This window comes from Pectinophora gossypiella, chromosome 10 (genome assembly GCF_024362695.1).
Source record: "Pectinophora gossypiella chromosome 10, ilPecGoss1.1, whole genome shotgun sequence".
In the NCBI taxonomy this organism is placed as follows: Eukaryota; Metazoa; Arthropoda; class Insecta; order Lepidoptera; family Gelechiidae; genus Pectinophora; species Pectinophora gossypiella.
Window position 1 is genome coordinate 16,296,129 of NC_065413.1, and position 27,895 is coordinate 16,324,023.

A 27,895-nucleotide genomic window follows, 5' to 3' on the forward strand; every position below is an offset into this window, starting at 1 on the left:
TATATTTGTACGCCTGCATGCAGGCCGAACACATCACAACATTGTTATTTAAATTATTTTACCACCTTTTTTGTATTCTATGTGTTCTCGCAAATAAATTGATTGATTTGATTTGATTTGATATAATATATAACATTCAATGTTCCTTAAGAACTCTGAATTCAGTTCACGAAACAATCAGTTAATATTTACTAAACGTCAAAACACGAAATTACTATGGAATTTGTATGAAAACGCAACCTGTGACGTCATCGAAAAACATGACAAAATGTCGCAGTTATTATTATAATTTTTCTTTATTTAAATTCATAAATAAGTTAAATAGAAAATATATATTGTTTTGTCACCTTTAGATCTGTCTTTATTTAGTAATCATACATACCTACATAAAACAGCCTAATACGTCCCACTGCTGGGCACAGGCCTCCCCTCAATCAACCGGAGGGGGTATGGAGCAGTGTTTTTACGGCTAATAGCCGGGACCAACGGCTTAAAGTGCCCTCCGAAGCACGGAATCATCTTACTTTTTCGGACAATCAAGTGATTCAAGCCTGAAAAGTCCTTACCAAACAAAGGACAGTCTCACAAAGTGATTTCGACAATGGTGCTAATTCCTGTAAATACCATCTACTTAATTTTAATTTAAGTTATATCTGTCATTTTCTTATCCGCCGAAAAGGAAAGGGACGGGTAATCGACAAGCATAAAATTTATGGAACACACGTCAATTTTAAGCACAAATCTAAACCAACCGTCTAAAAATTTTACATCCGTCAATAACCCGACACAGTTAAGTAGACAGCACGTCAAACGGATTGCATACCAGCGACGTACCTTTTGATTCGTCCGGGTTATTCATTCATTTACTTATTCTTCCTAAAATTAAGAGCTGTGAATCATCCGTCCCTTTCCTTTTCGACGGATATGAAAATGACGGATATAACTTAAAATAAAATTAGGCGGTGTCTGCAGGAATCGGGGCCAATGTCCCCTTCGGGAATCGAACCCGGACTTCCAGATCGTGAGCCTAACGCTCTAACCACTAGACCACGGAGGCTGTTAATCAGAATAATCAGTAATCACGATTTCATAATTTATCTTTCACCCAGGAAACTACCTACCTACCTACCTGATTGCGTCTATTCCGTCACAGGTATGACTAGGCTGATTAATTGGCTTTCCTCGTTTCGTAAGTCAATCTCGTTTGTGACTTAGTGTCGGTAATACCCGCCCCAAACTGCCTACGCCTGTAAACATTAGCTTAGTGTAACGTAATATGAAGCCATGATTATAAATATTACCATTGAAGAATATGTATCTACTGGGGTAAGTAGGTAGACGCGGAAGTAGAATGTATTTTGATAACGAATATATAGTAGTAGTAGAAACCGGCCTCCGTGGTCCAGCGGTTGAGTGATGGGCTCACCATCCGGAGGTCTCGGGTTCGAATCCCGGTGGGGAAATATCACAAAAATCACTTTGTGAACTCTAGTTTGGTTAGGACATTACAGGCTGATCACCTGACTGTCCGAAAGTAAGACGATCCGTGCTTCGGAAGGCACGTTAAGCTGTTGGTCCCGGTTACTAATAACTGATGCAAGGAAGTAGTCGTAACATGAGCCATGTCAGGGGCCTTTGGTGGCTCAATAATAACCCTGACACCAGTAGTAGTAGATAGAAGAAGAAGGAGAGTAGTAGAATACTATAAATATATAACATTATACAAATATATAAGCGCACACACATTACACATACTCTCACCTACCCTCAAAAAAAAACACACACACACAAGTTTATGTATAAAATAGTTATGGAAGTGCGGAGCTTCCTACTACAACCAACTTCGTAAAAATCTATTTTCAAAGCAAATAACATTGGTTTCCCTCTTGCCTTCCGCCCCGCAGTACTCTGTCTGACGCCAGGTGGGATGGCGCCCTGAGTTGTCTATATCAGAGCCAGGACTCCTGTCCTCCGCGTCTGAATAAACACAGACTCTACTCCACTACTATACTACTAGGTACTGACAGTTACTGCTGCCCTCTGTCAGGTTCCAGGTTGCAGTCCCTGTGACTAACAACAACATTTTTTGTTGACGTGACTTATTGTAGATTTACCGCAGATGGCTTTAACTACTTGGCCGGACAAATGGGGCGCAATGAAAGCTCTCACCCGGTACAAAGTTAAAGACAACAGGCCTGAGGGTGCTCAGTTGGGCGCGAACCTCGGCTCAGGGCGTCTCCTGAGAGGAAAAACTATTTGAAAGAATTAGTCGACCCGGGTGGGTTGATAGCGATAAGCGATGATTGAGGGAAACGGACCACGCCGGCGGGGTCGTTATCTGGGTAACTAACAACAACAGAAAACAAAGAAATCCGAAGAGTCAGAGGTGAGCGACCACGTCAATACAAACCACAAGCCCATAACCAAACAAGCAGACGAACATTTACCCAGTTAGATCAATCAGTGGAACATGAAACAAAACATTGTGTCAGTGAGTTTATTTTCAATCGCCACGTGCCATGTGTTTTCGTCGGCAGGACTTTGGACTGTCGTGCTAGTCGACCATTATAATGGTACAGTACATAAATAAACGAATTAGATCACCGACTTTTTTGCTAAATTGTATTAAGGTAACCGGCGAGGTCACGTGACTTGCTCAGGGTTGGCCAAGCCCTTGCTGAATCAGATTGTCTTTGGATTACCTCATAATGCCATAACGATAACGTTTCAGAGGGTCAGTAGAATACACATAGAGGTACATAACCTCGCGATACTCAGAGGTAAATCGAATTGTATCGTTGACAGCGACTGCCCAAACGGCGACTGCTTGACATCACGTCTGTCATTTACATGTACAGTTCAAAACACAATTTTAACACTTTGAAGGACAGAACGTCTAATGACGTTCCGATTCCAAGGTGTCATACTAAATATTATGAACCATCAATGACTCATGGTCTCTGCCCGTGAAAGGGTTAATCACGCTACATACAATATTTTTTTCCACGGAAATAATTTCATTTTTGGTTTATTTATGTTTCATAATATTTTTGGAAACTTTCCAGCCTATTTCATAAATGCAGTAATCTTTTGGGATAAATCCCACTCCATTCCATTTATGGACAACTAGACGTCGGCAGGTATTTCATCCTTATGTTGTGGATATACCACCAATCCGCACTAAACGTTTTGTCTCTTCCTTTTTGATGCTGAGTGGCTCCGCTGGGGAGTACGCTCTGCAGTGGAGCCACTTAAATTCGTTGTTTTCTTTATTACTATAGCACGTTACACATAAAATCTTTTCACGTACTCTATATACGTAGTGCGCATAATGAAGGACTATGCGAAGCAATTTGTCCGAATAGTTGGGATATCTACTAAATGGGGATGGAACCCGGCCGTACGTCTGGAAGCCCAAAGATAAAACGGGGATGGTGGAAAGAGTTCGTGTAGATCGCGGGCACACTCCTCGAAGTGCAGCAATGTCATGTCATGGCAACTTGGCTGGCCCTCAGGACTTTGCTCGATATTTCTCAGTACTGAGGAGCTCGATGGCGCAGCGGTAACCGCGCTCGGTCTGCGATTGTTGAAGTAAAGCAACTTTCTCAAAGGCCAGTCATAGGATGGGTGACCACAAAAAAAAAATCATCTCGAGCTCCTCCGTGTGTGTGTGTGTGTTAAGCCGTTGGTCCCGGTTGCATTAGCAGTCGTTAATAACCACCAATCCGCACTGGGCCCGCGTGGTGGTTTAAGACCCGACCTCCCTATCCATCCACAGGGAAGGCTCGTGCCCCAGCAGTGGGGACGTTAATGGGCTGGTGATGATGATGATGATATAACTACAAATTAAATTCAGATAAATAGTTTCACGACACGTCATGTTGGCACATGGTAGCAATATTATCATACAACAACTCATACAACTCTAGGTTCACACTCCCCCTGAATTATGGTCTGATTTATCGTGTAATACACACATACAGCTACACGCCTTTGTCTCAAAAGAAGTAGGCGGTTATTATTATGACATAAACAGCCTATACACATCCCACTGCTGGGCACAGGCCTCCCCTCAATCAACCGGAGGGGTATGGAGCATACTCCACCACGCTGCTTCACTGCGGGTTGATGGAGGTGTTTTTACGGCTAATAGCCGGGACCAACGGTTTAACGTGGCCTCCGAAACATGGAATCATCTTACTTTTTCGGACAATCAGGTGATTCAAGCCTGAAAAATTCCTTACCAAACAAAGGACAGTCTCACAAAGTGATTTCGACAATGTCCCCATCGGGAATTGAACCCGGACCTCCAGATCGTGAGCCTAATGCTCTAACTGGAGGCTGTTATTATTTATGATTCTGAGTTGATCTCAAGTGGAATTTTCCATCGCAAAAGTGAAGATCCCTGTTACGATGTCACTAACACTCTCTATATACACTCACTTTTCGCCAGATATGTTTAAGTCCGATTTAATAGGGAGTGTGCCTATTGCCATTAACCGGCATAAATCTTGGGAATCCCGTGATAACACTTATCTATGATCTAAACATGAATTCAAAGTCGTATTCAATGGTTTACATTCCGAGCCAGGGTTCGAACCAGGTAAGTCGCGCAGGGTTAACACGGATTCTTGTATTGTGTAGAATAAAGCCGTAAAGTCCCCTGTCTGTCGGTTTTTTACAGATTGTACTTCGGGGAGTGTGCACAGGAGCTCCATCAGCTCATTCCACCAAGTCCATTCCATCTGAGGACATTCAGACGTACGGCGGGTTACCATCCTTACTTGGTTGACATACCACTAATCCGCACCAAGCGCTTCGCTTCATCCTTCATAATGCGCACTGCCAAGGAATGGAATGGGCTGCCGGCGTCGGTGTTTCCTGACTCTTATAACCTGGGGTCCTTTAAATCACGGGTGAATAGGCATTTTCTGGGTAAGCTCGTTCCAACTTCGATCTCTTCTTCTTGTGGAAGAACGAAGTCAAGAGCAAACCCATCTTAATTAATAAAAAAAAAATGTGTAGAATGATTGGATAAAAATTAACTCCACATTTATAGAAAGGAATTCGCAAAGTCACGAGCCAAAATACTCGAGTAACGCCAAGCTTCACTGAAGAATTTGATGTCAGAAAATATCTCAATGTGCGTCGTGACAAAAACAATTCGCGTGTTTTTGGTTCGCGTTTACGTATTGAAAGGCGAAATAAATAAACTGAACATTTGGAGTAATTACCCGACTGCGGCGTAGCAAAAACGAGGGTTATGTGTTTTTAGGAACTGTATCCACTATTATTAGATCGTTATGTTCTGAATTATTGAGTAAGTATACAAAATTGCCCATGTTTTTAAGTAACTAGGTATAAGTAGGTAGGTATGGAGTTTTTCCGGTAGACACGACAAAATTAAAAACATCTACAGAAGCTACAAGGAAAGAGAGGATGGGGAAGACCAAGCAGACCTTACATGGAACAGATTGAACAGAAGGTGAACGTCGTGTCTTATAAGTGAAAGAATTGGCCTTTGATAGACAAGAATGGAGAATGCTACATCGATAAGAGCGTGGCTCTTAAATTGATGTGGTATACTTATTTCAGAGAAGTGGCTATCTACAAACAAAAGAATATTTATTTCAACTGTCAACACTACCTCTAAAAAAATACTTTTTTTGACGACTTATTGTAGATTTGCTTCATATTTATCTAAGAGCTCTAAAACTTTTACGCAGGTATAGGTACACAATTATATTGCTATTTTATTCCTTCCAGATATCAAACTTATTTTATATTTATACGTGTTTTAAGAGCAGCAGTTTATAAGTAGTAAGTAGTTTAATATATTTTACCATGTACCTACTTAAGAACCTTTTGTAACTATTTTTTTTTATTTATTATAGAAGACAAAGAAAAATAACAATACAGTTAAAATAAAGCCTTTAAATCCTACGCGGGTTTGTCTCGGCGCTGTAATCAGCTTAAAATTTCTTTTTTTTTTTGGTGCAACGTCGTAATATTTTATTTTGGTGCAATAAAGTATATTTTTAATTAATTTGTAGTAAGTACTTATTAGCTTTTTATTTAGATTTTTAGCACGTCTGTTGGTTTTAATTATATTCTGTAAAAAAAAACTATTATTAAATTTCACGCTTCACTACATAGTATAAAACAAAGTCGCTTTTTCTACGCAACGGATTTTGATGCGGTCTTTTTTTAATAGATAAAGTGTTTCAAGAAGAAAGCTTATATGTATAATAACATCCATTAAATAGTGGAGAAATACTGTTATTTTTGAGTTTTTTAATGTGATGTCGTAAATAATTTCATTTTTTCCTCAGCATTGCACCCGAGCGAAGCCGGGTCGGGTCGCTAGTGAAATATAATTAGTAAATAGAAGGACGGGCCAATAAATAATTAACGGTAAGTAAATAAGGGTCAACTTCCAAATATATCGCGGTCTGTTTCGAGCGTCAACTCGGCACTCCGGCGCACCCGCTCTTGGGTGCATGCCAACCGAGTGACGTCACCAGCTGTCAACCACGACCTACTGACGACAGCCAGGAAAGTGGACTGAATCGACACGTCAATAAACTCAAACGAAGTTTGTTGATTTCGGGAATTTTACATTATTTTGATAACGTAACGTATTTAGAAGATAATTTATGTTTTAGGGTGGTATTAATAAAATAGAGGAGCTCGGTGGCGCAGCGGTAAACGCGCTCGGCCCGCGATTGTTGAAGTTAAGCAACTTTCGCAAAGGCCTGTCATAGGATGGGTGACCACAAAAAAAAAGTTGTCATGTTAGTCCCGGCTGCATTAGCAGCCGTTAATAACCACCAATCCGCACGGGGTCCGCGTGGTGGTTTAAGGCCCGATCTCCCTATCAATCCATAGGGAATGCCCGTGCCCCAGCAGTGGGGACGTTAATGGGCTGATAATGATGAGGGTGGTATTAATAATCTAATCTCAGCTTCGAGACTGCCCTCAAGATCATGTGACAGTTCTCATATAAAAACAGAGACTTGAGCATGATCTCGAAGGCAGTCTCAGTTGAGATTCGTTTATTAATACCACCCTAAGTTTTATACATATTTATTTATACTTATAACATCTAGATATATACGTTTTGTTGTTGTAATTGTGAATGCAGTGTGTACAGTCATGAGCAATATAATATACCCACTTTAGGACTCTGTCGCACTAACATATTTGACATTTAGTGAGACTTACAGTTCAATTTGTCAAAAAAGTTAATGTGACATGGTACCAAAGTGTATACATATTAATGCTCGTGACCGTACCTGTAATTGGGGCACATATACAAAAAATAACTTGAGACTTGAATTTTATAACTTTACAATATGTGTACTGTTATAATTAAAGCACATAATAACGGGTTCTTACCGCGTTTAAATGGGGATATGAGACTCCCGATATTTCGACACTGTTGCAAGTGCCATGATCACAGGATGACTGATGAGATTGGAGTGGAGTAGGTAGATCCATAATTTTCTACGGGCAGACACTCCAATCTCATCAGTCATCCCGTGATCATGGCACTTGCAACAGTGTCGAAATATCGGGAGTCTCATATCCCCATTTAAACGCGGTAAGAACCCGTTATTATGTGCTTTAATTATGATAATAACCGCGTAAACTTAAAACAATGTATGTGTACTGTTGGTATACCTATATAAATAAAAGAAAAAAAAACCTAACGAAGCATCACGCTTGTATGCCTCAGCTGTAGACAGAGGTATTGTAAAAGAGGGGTGTCAGAGGGGTGTTAGTGTCATCGTAACGAATACTGAGGGGGATGATTCAGACCATGATTATGAGTTGATATCAAGCTGATTTTACATACATACATGCACATACGTAAACTCACGCCCGTATTCCCCGAAGGGGTGGGCAGAACTACAAATAATCAAGAAACTATTTGCAGCCACTTTTGATACATAGCCCTAAGGTGGATAATGATAAACCGTATGATGATAGGTGATCAGCCTATCGCTCTTACAGATGATCCATCATGTTCCACAGGACGCTGTCCCTTTGTCGCCTCTTACGACATGCTCGGGAAGATAGGCAGCTGAACGCATTCTATGTTTTTTCTCTACTCCCAGTCCAGCTGAGGAGGGTGTATTAGTAACATCGTAACGAATAACATCCTCCTATGCTTTTTGTAATTGTTTTGTGTTTTTTTTTAAGTGATGTTATTGTCTTGTCTTTGTATGTGGCGTCCTTTTATAATAAACAATTTCTATTCTAAAAAAAAAACAAAAAAAAAATACTGAGGGGGATGAATCAGACCATGATTCTGAGTTGACATCAAGCGGATTTTCCAGGCAGAAAATTCATGAAAATTTCTTTTTTAATTATTTTCAGTTCCATACATTTGCGACGGAAAATTCCACTTAATATCAACTTAGAATCATGACCCGAATCATCCTTCAAAGTTTTCGTTACGATGTCACTGTATACACCCACTCATTGCCAGCTATGTTTAAGTTCCATGTAATATGGGGTATTCGTGAACTTTTTCTGTGTTTTATCGCAAATATGTTTTTTCCTCAAGTATTTAAATAATCCTTAATTACCCGCCGCCGCCGAATACGAGTAACTGCAAATGAAAAGACTGCCGTGATTCCTACTTGTGCTTTCAACAAAATCCAGGCCTGGTAAGAAGAATACAGAAAGCTGATTTCGTGAGTGTTTACCTTTATTCTTTAAGTTGGGCTATTTTGAGGTATATAGGGACAGCGCAAGTGGTTAGGATTCTTCCTTTCTTTCATCTTTTTCTTTTTCACATTTGTTTTTTCTTATTTTAAATTTTGCAATGAATTGGCGGCCATGATTAAAATTTGATAACACAGCGCGCGCGACAGTGCGCCTTGTTGGTATAACGTGGGTTTTTGGATTTACAATCATAGTGAGTGTTATAATAAGTTATGTACTAAACAATTTCTATTCTATTCCGTTCTATTGAGATTCCCCGCAGACGAAACCATCGGCAACAAACAGTCTACAATAAGAAAAGTCCCAAAATAAAACTATTTCGGTTTCCAAAACAATAAAAATGATCTATGACTATTATGACGGGTATAAATTATACATTTTATTATATTCCATAATTACTCATCTAAATATTCCTCTTTTTAATACCGTCTGTCATGGCTGACCCAAACCTTCCATTATAGCTGTCGTTAATCCGTAATGAGGTCGTTAATGAAGCGTTTATGACTCTACAAAGTGCCATAAACAAAATAAATTCGACCAAGTGTTGATATTCACTCAGTTGAGAGAAAAGTTTCTGAATATATTTTAAAATCACGGTTACTATTTACTTAAGTAGGTACTTAAAGTAACATAAACAGACATCTCCTAATTTTATTTTAAGTTACACCTGTCATCTTCTTATCCGGTGAATAAGAAAGGGACGGGTGATTGACAGCTATTCATTTAATAATAATAATAAGTAGTTTATTGTTAACAGTTACAGTAACAATGTTTAGTACATTGAGTTTATTTCTAACTGGAACGTGGTACTAAGGACGGTCCACTGGTTTCCAAACTAAGTGGTAAACTTGTGACTTGTGTGTGTGCATGTGCGTGCATTTTAAAATGAATTGGGGATACATGAATAACCCGGGCGATTCAAAATAGGCATCTAGCTAATATAATTATTCAATTCAAATATGCAGTCTAGGGCCCTGTGCCGAGGTTTTTCTTGCAGCTTTTTTTCCCCGGCTATACAGGTTGTGAGAAGCTGCAATAGTTTTAGGCGGATGAGACGTTCGTTATGTAAAAATTGACGTATCAAAGTGTAACTATGTTACATATTGAATAAAGATATTTTTGATTTTGAATAAATGTAACCCGTTTGACGTGTGCTGAAGAAAGGAATTATTTTCTTTGTCAATAACATACACACGATCTAGAAGGCTCACGTCAATTCAGTTTAATTTGGTCACAAACGTGAAGTTTCAGGAGCGCACGCGCACAGGTCATTGATCTCGCAGCCCACACTTCGGCCCACAGCTGGACGTGTTGTCATTGCACAGATACTGTTTATTATGTCAAATCGATGACGGTGACTCGACGATTGGGTTGGTTGCCTTTCAACTCTCGTGCGTCATTTGTTATTTATATTATTTTTAATTAGAAACCGGACCTGTCAAATCTTTAGATTAGGTAAGCGGATCCTGTGGAAATCGAAATAATGCTAGGGAGATGATGATGTTTTTAATTCAGTTTTTTTATGTTATTTTTTTTAACTTACTGTAAATAAGTTTGTTATATATTATGTAATAAGTGACCACATGTGGATCACATGGTTCACAGGCTTGCTTCTCACGCGGGGAGAGCCGCCCGGGTTCGAACCCCGGACTTGCGCTAATGAATTATTTAACACAGTTGGCTCGACCATTATAGATGGCGATACGGCTCACACCTATCACGTTGGTCTAACAGATTGCTCGGTGAGGTGTGGGTACGGTCACGAGCATTAATATGTATACACTTTGGTACCATGTCACATTAACTTTTTTGACAAATTGAACTGTAGGTCTCACTAAATGTCAAATATGTTAGTGCGACAGAGTCCTAAAGTTGGTACATTATATTGCTCATGACTGTACTTAGTTCATCTTGCGATGGATGTACCTCTGACTACCCCAATTGCGATATAGTTGTGAGTTTATGTTATGTAGATAAACTCACGCCCATAATCCCCAATGGGGTGGACAGAGCTTCTGGAACTACTAGCCTCCGTTAGACGCACCCCTCTAACGCGGCCATTTAGCTAAAGTACGACCCAGAGGGGGTGAGGTAAATTTAGCTCGGCGCCCTATACGAATTGGTGCGGGGCGAAGAATTACCACTGTATACGTTGTATTATTCTTTATTCTGTGCCTAAAGGTCGGAGAAAAAATGTAAGTAGACTTTTTTCTCCAATGAGGAAATATAGACCACAGGAATGTCTAGTTCCAAAACAAACACAAAAAGTGACCTAACTGTGTTTACTTGTGGTTTAGTTACAAAGACATAATAGGATAAATGCTTTATTGGATTTATGCTTCACTGGTTTCAAGAATAGTTTGACTGGCAGTAATGAAACTCTTTTCTACCGTGACTTATTGTAGATTTCGGACAAATGGAGAGCGCTGAGGGCTCTCAAACGGTACAAAATTTAATAAAACAGGCACAAAAGTACCCTGTTCGCGCCGAACTCTCTCGGCTCAGGACGGTCTGAGGGGATTGTATTTGAAAGACGGAAGGGGCAAGTCACAGGGACTGTAACCTGGAATCTGACAGAGGGAAGCAGTAACTGTCAGTGCTACTCAGTGGCGGAGGACAGGAGTCGTGGTACGGCTTTGAAATTGTCTTCTCTAGGCGCCGCCATCCCATTTGCATTAGACAGAGTACTGCGGGGCGGAAGGCAAGATGGAAACCACTGCCCAATTTTTCCCTAAAAAAGTAGCGTGAAGAATGCTACGCCGACAAGAGCGTGGCTCTTAAATTAGTAATGATGATGATTGGGCCGATAGCAATAAGCGCTGAATGAGGGAAATCGTCGACCACGCCGGCGAGTGCCGCCTCTAAGGCTGCGTTTCCATTGACGCGGAGCTGTGCGGAGATGAGCGGAGATGTGCAGGAATCGACCAATCACCGTGAGGGAGAGAGTGACAGAGCGTCTTCGTCTTTCGCTCTCTCGAACGCTGTGATTGGTCAAATCTCCGCGTCAGTGGAAACCCGGCCTAAGGCTAGAGTAATCGGGTCATCATCAGGATCATCCTTCGCATTTAATGTGTGTTCTGACACTAAAGCTTCTTTAACTATCACCATCCAGTAAGGTACTTATTTGACTGGGTCAAATATAAATTCTAAAATGCTAATTTAGAAACAAAAGCCAATCTAAGATAGACGAAAATCGATCTCATTTTACTTTTCTACTTATTAAATTTTCGAATTTTATTTATGAATTAAGTAACAATGAGTACGACGTTTGACCGCTTTTATTGATGACGTCACAGTATTTCCAACCTCAACAACCCTGGTGTCAGGGTTACTACTGAGCCGCCAAATTTCCCTGACATGGCTCATGTAACGACTACATACTTACAACAGTAAGTAGTAACCGGGACCAACGGCTTAACGTGTCTTCCAACGCACGGATCATCTTATTTTCGGACAATCAGGTGATCAGCCTGTAATGTCCTATCCAAACAAGGGACCACAAAGTATTTTTTTTTTATATGTCCCCACCGGGAATCGAACCCAGAATCGTGAGCCCAACGCTCAACCACTGGACCACGGAGATCGTTTGTTTGAACCCCAAAAAAAACTTTCGTTTTGACATTTCGTAAAAAGTATCTCATTCGACTGTCAAACCTATTGCGAATACTTGCACGATTCTATTCGTAAACGCTTCGAAGGACGTTAAACAGACGTACAGACACCACGACACGCTGTTAACGATCCCTCTATTGTTATGGACGCTATAAAGAAAACTGGTGACGTGTGACTCGGTGGAGAGAGCTTGTGGTTCCGTAGGGGAAAAAATAAAATTTATTTGTTTTTCAGTATTTAGGTAATTTTTTATAATTTAATTTTGGAATATTTAGGTTATGGTATTTGCCGTGTTTGAAGGTGTTATTATAGAGACAAAATAGGTTATTATAGAGATAATATACTATACCTACATAGGTATGTATGTAGGTATAGTATATTATACTTATATGTGTATATATTTATAGAGGCTTAGGCATATATTTGTGTTCCCTCCCATAGTCTGTTTTTTCTCTCTCTCTCTATTTAAGAGCTGCGCTCTTGTCGGTGGAGTAACCGCCATTCCTCTCTTCTTCCCGCCAAAACCTTCACCTCCCGATACGACACGACCTGCACCTTCTCTTTTATTTGTTTCATAAATGTTATCCTAGGTCTACCCCTTCCTCTCTTCCCTTCAATTTTTCCTTCTATAATGTTTGTTATAAATGAATCGTGTCGTATCAGGTGGCCAATCATATTTCCTCTCCGGTCTGTCTGTTTTTTATGTAGTTATAAAAATAAAAAAATTCCTGTAACTCTCCGTTAAATTGCTGTGCCCAATCCGGGTCCATATGTGTTACTTACCTTATATTACCAACCTCCTACCATGTGGAACGCAATAAATGATATGACTATGCTTGTGAACGAACGCGGAAAAAATTGTACCGGTGATTGAGAGGTGTCGAACAAATAAGGTGCCCATTCCCACCCTTTGACTAAGGAACCCTAATAATGTTTGTGCGCTGTTATTTCGAGTGAGACTGGGCAGAACTGTTTGTGCGTTTTGTTACCGACCTTGTTACATATTGCGTTTTATTTCGCTGCTAATTCGCTAAACATTGTGTTATGGTACATGATTTATATTGGTTAGTACGTCACTAGACAAAGGAGAAGCGAAACCCACGCTTTGGACATTGTTTTCAGGAATAGCGGGTAGGTTACTACGTGAAGAAAATATTGTTAAGAATGGAAAAATGTCCCTGTGAAAACGGGAAAATGACATGATGACCATCTAAGTTTATTTTAAGCTATTCTTATCGGCTATACTATTCTTATGGACCAACGGCTTAACGTGTCTTCCGAACGGATCATCTTACTTTCGGACAATCAGGTGATCAGCCTGTGATGTCCCACCCAAACTAGGGACCACAAAGTGATTTTTTGATATGTTCTCAACGGGATTCGAACCCGGGGCCTCCGGACCGTGAACCCGACGCTCAACCACTGGACCACGGAGGCCGCTCACAACCTGTATAGCCGGGGAAAAGAAGCTGCACTAGATTTACCAGTGTCACACAATGTTGTCACATTTTCCTTCCATAACCCTTTCGTTATGACACATAAAATTCCTACACACCATATAAAACACCATAAAGCATCCTATAGTTTCCCCCTCGATCGACGCGGGCGTGTTACCCCATGGAAAATCCCCATGCGGTCCTGTAAGGCTATTGCGGTTAAGTTACTTGGCGGTTTATACACCATGCTTTTAAATATATTGGTCCTCTGTGGCCCAATGGTTGAGCGTTGGGCTCACGATCCGGAGACCCCGGGTTCGAGTCCCGGTGGGGACATATCACAAAAATCACTTTGTGATCCCTAGTTTGGTTAGGACATTACAGGCCGATCACCTGATTGTCAAAAAGTAAAATGATCCGTGCTTCGGAAGGAACGTTAAGCCGTTGGTCCCGGTTACTACTTACTGATGCAAGTTAGTAGTCGTTACGTGAAAACTGCACACAAACACATGAACAGCGTATATACGTCCCACTGCTGGGCACAGACCACCCTTCAATCAACCTGATGGGGTATGGAGCATACTCCACCACGCTGCTCCACTGCGGGTTGTTAGAGGTGTTTTTACGGCCGGGATCAACGGCTTAACGTGCCCTACGAAGCTTGGAATCATCTTACTTTCAGACAATCAGTTGATCAGCTAGCAATATCCTAAACAACCTAGGGACTAGAAAGTGACTTTTTGTGGTATGTCCCCACCGAACCCGGGATCTCTAGAGCGTGAGCTGAAAACTCATCCACTGGACGACGGAGGCCATACATAACAATTAAAAGAATATAGTTTATCTCAACCCCCCCCCCCACCTACCCTCCAAAACCTTGACATTACCTTCCCGGATATTCATTAGAAGCCGTGCACCCTTGTCCCTGTGACGTCACAGCCGCGCCCTTCGTTAGGTAAAAGCCTCTTCGCCAATTACATTAGTGACATTGAAACGCCATAATTGCCATAAACGCCCCATGATTGATACCTACAGTGTGCTTCTGGGAATTTGTGTATCCATAAGTCCGTATAGGAGTCCGGACAAGTGGTGAATGCCATGCCAGTCGCGTCGCTCACGTCGAAATCTAGTAAATGCACCTATTGCTGTTCATTGTACAATTTGTACATACTTACATAAAAATAATATAAAATTCTAGGCTAAGTAAATTAAATTCATCTTGTTTGGGGTTATGTATACGTTTTTAGAATAAAATACCAGACAGTATTTTGAATTTCTCGGAAAATAAATTTAAAGCTCATGTGAAGCTTTATGTAAAAAAACCTTATTATATGGTTAATACCTAAATGTGTTTCTCTAGTTATTAAATAACTTGTAATGTACACCTAAATTGATTTAAAAGATGTGTTGCTGTTGCAGTCTCTTTTCATCTCTTCTCCTCAGTCATAACACCTTGCGAAATGAAGTAGATTCAAAAATGTTAAATTCACCTTCAATAAGTTTATCTATGATTTTAATTACGTTGAATAAATTATTCTGATTCTGAAGAAAGAAGTTGGAAGGGCCAAGTGAGTGCGAAACGCGTACCATACAAGTATGAGCAAATAGTTAATACTCCAACTTTGCACTACACTCGTCCGCAAACTTTGCGAAACACGGAGCTCCGCGATAGTAGATATATTAAAAGATCATCTTGTGCATCATAACCTGCAGGGCAACAAGTGAAATATCGACTATCACACACGGAATCATCATCATTATCATCAGCCGTACGACGCCCACTGCTGGGCATAGGCCTCCCCCAAGGATCTCCACGACGATCGGTCCTGCGCTGCCCGCATCCAGCGGCTTCCCGCGACCTTCACCAGATCGTCGGTCCAAATAACGTCGCGGAAGCGAGGTTATCTTGTTCTTCAAGGAGGGTGATAAAGCCCTACTGAAGAACTACAGACCTATCTCGCTTCTGAGCCATGTCTACAAAGTTGTTTTTGAGGGTCATTAGGAATCGTCTCGCTTGCAGATTTGACGACTTCCAGCCTCCCGAACAAGCCGGTTTCCGAAAAGGCTTTAGCACCATAGACCACATCCATACGCTGCGGCAGGTTATACAGAAGACCGAAGAGTATAATCTGCCACTTTGCTTGGCGTTTGTGGACTATGAGAAAGCCTTTGATTCGATCGAGATCTGGGCGGTGTTGCAGTCTCTTCAGAGGTGCCAAGTGGACCATAGGTACATCGAGGTGCTAAGGAACCTTTACCAAAATGCCACACACGGAAATCCCTCCTTATTACAGAAAAGATAACCTCAATATGATAGGCTATTTATCAAAAAAAAAACTTTTGTAAGTATGCAGTATTTTACGAAAAGTAATGATTAAATTGCAGCCTTACATATAACATATACATTGCGGATAATGTGGCTATGGTGTTTGAGAAGCAGTAGAGCTATCGTAGCGAGTATTTCTTAACACTTTGTGTCAGTTTCAAAGCAAAACAGAACATTATTTTCATTGTATAATAGCAAACAAAGTCAGTTTTCCTTGAAGTTTTCCAGTAAAAATAAAGACAAAAAGTTTTCTTTGAACCGCAATTAGAAAGCTACGAATACAATTAACGACGTCTAGCCAGAAGACGTCGTCGGCTCAAAGTGAAAACTGCGCAAGCGTCGTTTTGAAAAATCACAATCGGAAGTGATTTTTGTACATCGCAATATACACGTTAGTTTAAATCCCATTAATTGTAAGAATTAGAGGTTATGTGAAATCTTTTTTTTCACGTGACAATAGTAGATTTACCGCGGATGGCATTAACTATTTGGCCGGACAAATGTGGAGCGCTGAGGGCTTTTACCCGGTACAAAGTTTAAGACAACAGTTGGGCGCGAACGTCGGCTCAAGGCGTCGTATCGACCCTAGTGGGACGATAGCGATAAGCGTTGAATGAGGGAAAACGTCGACCACGCCGGCGTGGTCAGTATTCGGGTTTTTTGTTGAAGAAAATCAAATCAGAATAAGTTTTTTTTATGATGGTCTGAATCATCCCCCTAAGTATTCGTTACGATGTCACTAACATCCTGTAAGTATTTTTTTTTTTCTAAAATTCGACTTCCGTGAAGTGTAGTGGTTACACGTATAAACTTTTGAAGAAACTGAAAAACAATTTCGCATGGCGTACAAAAGTAATGTAAAAAAAATTGAGGGACTGTGACATGAACACTGTAGCAAATGATCTATACATATAGATAATATAACAAAGCAATACGTATGTATTAGAAAAAAAAAACATTTTATTTGTGATATATGTCAATTTACACGTACGCACTCTAACGACGTTCAAATAATTTTCGTATTTTTTTTCCCATCCGACACCATTTTATTTCTTTTATGTTAATAATAGTTATATGGCATAAAGACATTTTTTTTATATATATGTATGTTTATGTGTGTATGTAAATGTACATGTTTTATGTGCATTTTTTTGTTTTTTTTTTTTATACGTAATTTCTGTGGTGCAAATAATAGTTTATTGACAACAGTTATAGTACATTGAGCTTATTTTAACTGGTCCACTGACTTCCAAACTAAGTGGAAAACTTGTGACTTGGAAGTCAGGGAAGCAATATATATAGAGCACGTTGACATGTAAACTATAGTGAGCTAAATATACATTTTACAGTTCGTAATGGACGATATGGACATATGTGCTGCTATAAAAGACAAATGGTCGAAGTCGTTAAGTTGGTTGGAATGAGGCTGTATCTAGATGGTTACATTGCTATAGTTCTGGGTCAGGGATAGACAACCTTGTGTTTATTAAAAACTAACTGTCCACCCGCGACTTCGTTCGCGTAATTTTATATCATAAATTTTAGGCACTTTTTTAAGGCATTGACGAGGCCTAAGATGGAGCGAGCTGGTCCGGAAGGTGCCTGTTCACTCTGGCCTTGAATTATCTTTTTTATATGCATTCGGAAATACAGAAGACGGCAAAGAATTCCACTCCCTAGCAGTGCGCATAATGAAGGACGATGCGAAGTGTTGGAGGCGATGGTCGCTCCGGTAAATAAAACCTCTTCAATATGTTAAGTGGACTGTATTATATTAAAACTAGGAAATATTTACATTTTCAGTTATTAAGACAAGAAAAGCTGCCTCGTCGGCAAAGTCCGTGGCGTAAAGTCCTGTAATATTGCCATAGGAAAAAATATTACAGTAAAATTTATAATATAGACCTTGATGTTGCCAACACGAAGCGCTTTTTGCGAATAGTTGGGATATCCAAAAAATAGTACGTCTGTACTAGTAGTAAGTCTGGAAGTAAGTAAAAGTAAGTAAGTAAGTGAAATCTTTATTAAGTCCGAAGATAAAAGGGGGGTGGTGGAATGAGCTCGTTTAGATCGCGGGCACACTCCCCGAAGTGCAGTCTGTGGAATGCCGACATACTACTGTTCTTGTTAAAAACAAGATACAAGTAAAAACATAAACAATGAGGAAAAAAAACTGCCTATTTCATCAGGGGCCTGTTTAATAAAACTTACAATTGTAAGTTACAACGACAATTTGATGTAAACTGCAAAATATTCGTGATCACACACTCCGCAATGTACATCAAATTGTCATTGTAATTTACAATTGTAAGTTTTATTAAACAGGCCCCTGGTGTCGCTACTGTTAAGTGTTCTTAAATGTTGATAGTTCCCCATACTATTTGAGTACACAAACATAATTGTTTTTGTACTATAACCCTTTGCGCAGCGTTTAATTGCAAAATCATAATGTTATATTTTTTCCCTAAAAATCGGAAAGAAAAAGCTTAGACAACTTATTTTCAATCAAAACTGCCTTTTTCCAACTGATGGCTTTTCTACTTCGTAACTTGTGTATGGATAGAGTGTTTCGCTTTTTGCGAAAAGGTTTAAATACTATTTTGTCTTTTCTATTATTTTTTTATTTTTGTGTGATAGTTTACCTTTTAATTTTTTTATAATTGTATTTATTTTGTGTTTTTCATGTTATTTATAAGTAGTCTTATTTTTCTTTTTGTTTCTTTTTACCCACGACGGAACTTTTTTTTTTTTTGACGTGACTTATTGTAGATTTGCCGCAGACGGCATTAACTACTTGGCCAGACCACGACGGAACGGAGCAGGTATTGCGTTTAGGGTGAGAGATGTTTGTGTGTGCGTTTGTGCAAAGTAATGTGATCACCTATCTTCTAATCTAAACTATTGATCCGATTTTCATGCGGTTTTCAATAATTTGTTGTACTTATTAGTTTTTATATTGTTTGTCATACAGTGCATTGGGTTACACTGTAATGTTGCATGTGCCTTTATAAATAAATAAATAAAATAATAAATAGATAAACTTATCCTTCAGACGGATTTTACCACGAATTTTAGCTGTACAGTCATGAGAATTAAATATCATGTACCCACTTTAGAACCCTGTCGCACCATCATATTTGACATTTAATAAGACTTGCGGTTTAATTTGTTTAAAAAGTTATTGTGACATGGTTTCAACGTGTATACATACAGGGTGTTAGTGACATCGTAACGAAAACTTTGAGGGATGATTGAGACCATGATTCTGAGATGATATCAAGTGGAATTTTCCGTCGCAAAAGTATGGAACAGAAAATAACTTAAAAAAAACGAAAATTTTCATGAATTTTCCGACTGAAAATTCCACTTGATATCAACTCAGAATCATGGTCTGAATCATCCCCCTCAGTATTCGTTACGGTGTCACTAACACCCATACCTACTTGTATGGCTACAGTATGTACTTGTGCGGGGTGTAAGTGACATCGTAACGAATACAGAGGGGGATGATTCAGCTGATTATTCTGAGTTAATATCAAGTGGATTTTTTCATCGCAAAAGTATAGAATTGAAAATAATTTAAAAAAACTAAAAAAAAAATCATGAATTTTGCGACGGAAAATTCCACTTGATATGAACTCAGAATCATGGTCTGAATCATCCCTCTCAGTATTCGTTACGATGTCACTAACACCCTGTATTAGTGCTCGTGACCGTACAGTATTGGAGAACTGTCAAAATTTAGGAACACTCAAGAGTGTTGCCGCCTGCTGAGCTTCTAGTTTATGGCCAGGCGCGCAGCAAAAAAGCAGCGGCATAATGTCGCACTGTAATACTGTACCGAACAGTTTTAAATTGTATTGCGCGCACTTGACGGCAGAGCCACCGCAGCGGCGCAGTATTACAGTGCGACATTATGCCGCTACTTTTTTCCGCCGCGCGGCGAAAAACTCGTAGTGCGCGCCTGGCCTTTATACTCATTATGTAAAATGCACTTACCGGCATGATGCAGAGCTGTCTCGAATGGCGCTCGCTGCAGGCGCTCCTTAGTATCTGCCAACCAATTATAAATAGATCAACCCACTGTGCACTGCCAACGTCAATGGACTCACGAGCGAAGTACGCGCACCTTTGACAACAATGATTGTCGTATTATCATCAGATGATGGCCTCCGTGGTCCAGTGGGCTCACGATCCGGAGGTTCCGGGTCCAAATCCCGGTGGGGACACATCACGAAAATCACTTTGTGATCCCTATTTTGGTTATAGGACATTACAGGCTGATCATCTGATTGTGCGAAAGAAAGATGATCCGTGCTTCGGAAGGCACGTTAAGCCGTTGGTCCCGGTTACTGCTACTACTATTGAAGAACATATTAAGTTTTTAAGTTTTTATTCCGAAAATCATCCCCCAAAGGGATTGAAAGGGGATAAAAAAACAAACCATGTCTGAATTCATCTCGTTTCACATTTCACGCTCATATGCGTTATGTAAAAAGCTTACCTATCTTTAAATAAAATTAAACCTATTTTTATTTAGATTTTTTATTTATAAACTCGTTATTTAAATATATTTTTTTAAATTTGAGACTCGGACGAGCGTAATGGAAAAAGGTCTAGACTATAAAAAGATTGATGACGTCATAATTTTATGTTATGGATAAAAATGGGTGTTACCTGTAGGGTGGAGTGGTGTGTCCAAAGGTAAGGGGGTCTCATGTAGACGCTGTTTGGTATCTGTGGAGAAAAAAAAGAAAAGAACTTTTAATATTTATCTTCAGACAATTATTATATCAGCGGGCTTAGCACCGTAAGCACGCGACTCTTTCTCGCCGCGACAAAGATCGCCTGTCTCTTACTGTGCAGTACTGTGAGAGAGTGGCGGGTGACGTATGTCGAGGCGAGAAAGAGTCGCGTGCTTACGGTGCTAAGCCCGCAGACAATTACAACTGGAGACAGAGGAAACTCCTTTCTAACGTGTTGAACCATTGTGTCGTCACCTTAGAGTCAAAACGTCGAAAGCGCTTTTATGATAAAATCACTTTGAGATGGATTTTTTTTATTTACCCGGATTGAAAAATAAAAACAATCAGGGTTTTGTTAAAGAAAATCATACCAGAATGTGATTTTTCATAAAACGTTGTTTTCAATGTAATCTTTAATTCTTTAATTCTTTATTGGTGCAATCATGTGTACAAAGGTTCTTAAATTAATTATTTAGCACTTACAACATGACACCCCGTCGGGGCACTGCAAATCTTCTTCTATCGTGTGGGTTGTGAGGTGAATTACTATCCACTCACGATCCGGAGGTCCCGGGTTCTAATCCCGGTGGGGATATATCACAAAAAACACTTTGTGATCCCTAGATTGATTAGGACATTACAGGCTGATCACCTGATTGTCCAAAAAGTAAGATGACCTGCGCTTCAAGGCACTTAAGCCGTTGGTCCCGGCTACTATTTACTGATGTAAGTGAGTAATCGTTACATGAGCCATGTCAGGGGCCTTTGGCGACTCAATAATAACCCTGACAACAGGGTTGATGAGGTTGGTAATTCACCTCACAACCCACACGATAGATGAAGATTTATGAAATCGTCATTTTTTACATAACGAACGTCTCATCCGCCTAAAACCACTGCAGCTGTTCACAACTTGTATAGTCGGGGAAAAGAATCTGCAAGAAAAACCTCGGCACAATGCCCTAGAAGTTCTTTTTTTCAAATATATATTTACTGTAATACAATTTAGTAATTTGTCCGCCTAATATCAGTTCCTAGAAAGCTAATCCCATGCGTATATCTTCTAGATAATCACAAATCTTATAATAACGTTTTTCATAAAGTTTCTGTCATTAAAACATGCAGCTGCTCGGAAGAGTAAAGTTCAGTGAACGAGCATGTGACCTAGACAGTACTACAGGGGCGAGCCCAAAATACGCGGCCCGCGGCCTACGGGCGGCCTCGACCATCGCGACAACAACTGCTCGACGAATAGCGTTGTCAGGTAGATAAAATGTGGGAATTTGTATGCTAGTTGACAATGCCCCACCTTTCATAATCAGTTATTCGCCAGATATAATAGACTAGCTTTTGCCCGCAACTTCGTCCGCGTGGCGTGTATCTATCTTACGCGGTTTAGATTTTTTCATACAAATGTTTTTTCCCGCAAACTCCCGTTCCCGTAGGAATTTTTCAAAATCCTGTTGCAACTAAGCTTTAAGTTTACTAAGGTACCTGCATGCCAAATTTTAAGTGTTTAACTTGAGCGGTTTAGATTTTTATTGATTGATTTTTTTTTAGATCTAATTCCCGTTCCCGTGGGAATTTCGGGAATTCCTTTCTTAGTGCAGTCCTACGGTACCTAAGCTACGTCCCTTCCAAATTTCAAGTGCCTACGTTTAGTCGTTTAGGCTGTGCGTTGATATGTCAGTCAGTCAGTTTCTCCTTTTATATATTTAGATAGGTATAGGTGATAGGTAGGAAGGACATTATACAAAGGTTGCAACGTATACTACGTTCTTTCGTTCAAATTCGCACGCACACTAACTTGTCACATTCTAACATTTCTAACTTTATTTATTTGTTTATTTTATCGTTTTATATACATTGTTTTGTAAGTATTATTGTATTTCTTTCATGTATTTGTAGATACACTGCACACACACACGCTTTTCATATAATATGTTTATGTTTTTGTAAACTACTTCATTTTATAAGTAAATATTATTATGTATTCATTTAAGTTGTATTTGTGGGAGACACGGCTTCCGTGCCTCACTTAGCAGGGTCCACAGAATACCAGCGTCGTGGCTCGCGCCGCGGCTTATGCTGAGTGAGGCCCTTTTATAAAGGACACCACCACCATCGTTGACCAGTCCATACACTCGATTGTTTGTGTTTCTTGTGTATGTTGTTGTTTTTTTATTTTTTATTATGTGTTTGATTGTAAGTTATGTGTTACTCCGTGTTTTTATTGTATATTTGTTGTTTGTTTTATATTTGTTGCTGTGGTGTCCCTTTATAATAAACGTTTCTTTCTTTCTTTCTTATATTTGATAAGTTTAGTACTTACTGTAAATATTTATACATAAAATAATTAAATTGTGACGTTGACAGCGACTTCCCAAATGGTGAGTCTCTTTCCGGCAAGTGGCTTGACATTGTGTCTGTCATTCAAGTTACCGCCTTGGGCATTTGCCTATAATATGGTAACTTATAGTTGTAATTATTAGATAATTATTTCCATACTTATGCGACGGAAAATTCCACTTGATGTCAACTCAGAATCACGGTCTGAATCATCCCTCAAAATTTTCGTTACGATGTCACTAACACTGACACTGACACTTACACGATTATGCCTCATATTATCTTATCAAGTGTTGCTAAGGATATAATCTTATCGATTTAATATTAATTAAACGAATGTCACTCATCGATCAATTGTCAGTCGATATTTGTGTCATTATTAAGGTGTTCCCTTACTTATTATTAATAAGAGAAAAAAATGGGTGAAGGAGTTAGATTTACAATCAATACTGCCTATAAAATAAACCAAACAATTAAAAAGATAAAAAATAAATAAAATCTTTTTAAACAATTTTTTTAAATGCTAGTTGACCCAAGTTGACGAGCTCGGTGGCGCAGCGGTTAACGCGCTCGGTCTGCGATTGTTGAAGTTAAGCAACTTTCGCAAAGGCCGGTCATAGGATGGGTGATCACAAAAAAAACAAAAATGTTTCATCTCGAGCTCCTCCGTGCTTCGGAAGGCACGTTAAGCCGTTGGTCCCGGCTGCATTAGCAGTCGTTAATAACCATCAATCCGCACTGGGCCCGCGTGGTGGTTTAAGGCCCGATCTCCCTATTCATCCATAGGGAAGGCCCGTGCCCCAGCAGTGGGGACGTTAATGGGCAGGTGATGTGTGTTGACCCAAGCCCCCTTTAAACTGGGAAAGTCTGTGTTAGGAGGCTTGGCTCTTTCTTATCTGAACTTACTTAATTAGTGAATTATTATACCACATGATATGTATGTTTTTTTTATAGATAAATGTCAGAGATAGATTTAACTCCCGCAAATCGAGACACCGTTTAGAGTCGATAAAGCGATGTACTTTTAAACAAACTTTGAATCTGTGGTAGCTCAGTTGTTAGAACGCTAGCCTCTCAATTTTAGGTCGCGTTATCTTGTTTTTCACAGGGTCTGCTTACCTAACCTGAAGATTTGACAGGTCCGGTTTTGTACAAAAAAGAGGTGAGGTCTATTATCCGTGAAATAAGAACGTTCTCTCTCTCTTTATGTAAGAGCTGCGCTCTTGTTGGTGGAGTAATCGCCATTACTCCATAGATATAGGGCGTGTAGAACGGTGGTTGCCCCAATCGCCTTCCGTTCCGCAGTACACCGACCAATTTTTCAATCGGTGATGTTCTAGCTAGAGCCCTACCAGAACCCATTTCCTCGGCCTCAAACCAGTACTGATACCGCTGCTGCCCGGCATAAGGGGTGCGCTTTTGAAGTAGCGGCGCCTACTCGCTACGTCACAAGATCGTCATAGAACCTAAGTAGCAATAAGAATGTTAAACCAAGGAATATCTTTACAGCGCTATCTATATTGTTTTGTTTTGTTTTTTTTAAGCAACGTAGCTGGGAAAGTGCCTCATTAACTGTAACCACGTCAAAATGTTTGATGTTTAGCTTCTGTTTTAAAACAATTTGAATTGTTATGTCTACAGACTGGTCAGTTAATGGCTTTGTTTCCAGAAATTTCAGATTTGCTAAGGTTAGCGACCGAGATGTTTGAAAATTGTTCTTGATACTTGCGAAGAAAAACTACCGTTGGTTTCGTAGTTTTTGTTGTTCTTGTTCTTATTAACCGCTGCCGGGTCTGCATGACAACCGACGCGTATTATATTGAACGCTTCGACCAATAAATGATACAAATGCTATCTATGTAGATGGACGTCAAACGGCTATTGGTCGAAGGGCTGGGTATAATTCGCGCCGCGCGCGGCGCGGTTGTCATGCAGAGCCTACTGATCCCCTATCACTGATGCTTAAAGAGGTGAGTAATATACATTAAGCTATTCGTACCTTTTACCTTAAGTGCAGTTTTCACTTCTTCTTCTATCGTGTGAATTGTGAGGTGAATTACCAACCCCATCAACCCTGGTGTCAGGGTTATTACTGAGCCGCCATAGGCCCCTGACATGACTCATGTAACAACTACGTACTTACATCAGTAAATAATAACCTGGACCAACGGCTTAACGTGCTTTCCGAAACACGGATCTTATTACTTTTTGGACAATCAGGTGATCAGCCTGTAATGTCCTAACCAAACTAGGGATCACAAAGTGATTTTTGTGATTTGTCCCCACCGGGATTCGAATCCGGTACCTCCGGATCATGAGCATAACGTTCACTGGACCACGGTGGCCGTTAGTTCGGAGGCAGTTTCTACTAACACGGCGGGAAAGTTGTGGATGAGGTTAGCACCGGAAAGCATAGTGCAAAATGGAGGACGCCTATCCACTAGGATGATGCGAGTTGATTGGATGGATGGAAGTTCAAAAGAACCGAAATACGATATACCATCATAAAGGTCAAGTGAAGTCAACCGAATGTGATCGCTATGTGGTCTGCAAAAGTTCCGAAAACATACGACCACTAAAATAAATTAAGACGAATCCGACTTTAAAACCGTCAATGTAATTAATAAATACTACGCAATAATATTTCCTTCAAAATATCTCGCGGCGGCGATATAAATAAACAAGTTGAAAGATAAACATTACTGGCTTAAGTACTCGGTTAAATATATTTTTTACAGATACTAGTAGTCACTGTGGTCTTATGGTTCACCGTCTGGCTTCTTCTGGCTTGGTTGCAATGACTGATTAATTCATCTTAAGTGCAGTTTTCACTATCACAGTTGGCTCGAACTTTATAGACGGCGCTACGGCTCACCACCTAACGTTGGTCTAACAGAAAGCTTGGTGAAGTGTAGTTAGTTTTGTTCGGCCAAGCAGTTAATGCCATCTGCGGCAAATCTACAATAAGTCACGTCAAAAAAAAAGGTACTTAACTCGTCCTCGGTTTCCTGTAGAAGCGACTGCCTGTCTGATCTTCTAACCCGCGAAGGGAAAACTAGCCGATTAGGTCACATAACTCCGAAAATGCATTTAAGGGTGAATATTAAAATTTCAAGTTTGATGGCGAAAGTTCATATTATTTTTTCGTGAAAAATTGGGTTCCGACATGAAAAAGATCCAAAAGTGTCCTCGGTTCCGACATGACAAAGGGATCCAAAAGGATCCTTTTTCATGTCATGGTCATGTCATGAACTCAATTTTTCACGAAAAAATTATGTGACAGTTCGCCACCAAACTTGGCACAGTTTGATATTCACCCATAACTATGTTACCAACTGAATGAAGATATTTTTAAGTTTGAGTATGTGTGTAGAAGTATTTCAAGTATTTTCAAATAAGGTTATCGCCTCAGATCCTATCTTAGCACATCATTTAGAACAATTAACTGGAATGTATCTGTTAAATTGGTTTAATTACTCCTTGTGAACGCGAACTAATAAAGCAACAGCCTTACTGCGGGATATTTTGGGATACAGCCGGACAAAACTGGATGTAACTGGTTTTTGTTTTTTACGTTGCATTTGGTGGTTTTGAAACGAGGATAGTTATGAGTATGAATGTGGATGGATATGGGGGTAGGGGATGACCTAAGAAAGTGTGGATGGAGTGTGTAAAGAAGGAAATGTGTGTGAAAGGCGATATGCCGCGTAGTAAGCCAGATAGCTACTGCGTAGTCCTACACGCCCTTTTAATGATCGATTACTTACGATCGCTTACTTTTTTGGAAAAAAAGAACATAATTAGAGAAGAGCAAAACGGATTTCGTAAAGGCAGAAGCACATCATTAGCTACATTTAAGCTGTTGAAATCTATTGGCGACTGTTTAAATAATAAAGTCCCAGTTGCCGTGCTATTTCTTGATATGAGCAAAGCCTTCGATTTTGTGTGTCACAAAAGATTGCTAGCGAAACTTTATAAAATGGGTATCAGGGGACCTACATTCAACTACGTTAAAAGCTATTTGCAAAATAGGACCCAGTGTGTTGAAGTTAGAATGTACAACAAGTCCAATAAAAGCATAGACAGCTATCGTTCCTCTAATAGACGAAATGACTTTGGCGTCCCACAGGGTAGTATATTGGGTCCATTATTGTTTTTATCCTATATTAATGATTTACCAAATGTTGTCTCCCATGAGTGCACCTTATTTGCTGACGACGCAGCGATTGTTGTCAGAGGTAATCCCTTTACTCCTGAGTCTCTACAACGAGAAATATTAGATGTCCTGAAACATGTCGTCGAATGGTTAGATAAAAACAATCTTAAAGTTAATTTACAAAAAAATAAATTTATGCAATTCTATACGCACTCGAGCAAGCCCCAAACTTTAAACATTAACTTCAATGGGGAAACAATCGAGGACGTTGTAACTACAAAATTTCTTGGCATTACTTTAGACAGCAACTGTAATTGGAAGGTACACATTGATGCTCTATGTTCGAAGATAAATCGTTTCATATATGCCCTCAGACGAGTGAGTCAATTGGTTTCCCATAAAGCTGCCATTACGGCGTATAACGGCTACGTAGACTCCGCCTTACGATACGGCATCGTTATTTGGGGGAATTCGACTGATTCTTCGAAGGCGTTTATTTTACAGAAACGGTGTATTCGTTCCATCTTTGGTTTGAAAC

General features: G+C 39.8%; 1 protein-coding gene across 3 annotated transcripts in view; it reads right to left on the minus strand.

Annotated features, from left to right (window-relative positions):
- Positions 1-27,895, minus strand: part of LOC126369946 (synaptic vesicle glycoprotein 2B-like) — a 53,531-nt gene that overhangs the window by 12,405 nt on the left and 13,231 nt on the right. The window contains exons 1-4 of one of the 3 annotated variants that reach the window (XM_050014547.1): positions 21,943-21,966; positions 21,336-21,357; positions 20,785-20,844; positions 20,107-20,160 (exon numbers count right to left, since the gene is read on the minus strand). In XM_050014547.1, coding sequence (XP_049870504.1) covers positions 20,107-20,160; positions 20,785-20,844; positions 21,336-21,357; positions 21,943-21,951 — 145 coding nt within the window. In that variant the 5' untranslated portion in view covers positions 21,952-21,966. Of the gene's footprint in view, positions 1-14,814; positions 14,904-20,106; positions 20,161-20,784; positions 20,845-21,335; positions 21,358-21,942; positions 21,967-27,895 lie in introns of those variants that run through there. The other 2 variants (XM_050014548.1, XM_050014549.1) reach the window with 2 other exon arrangements.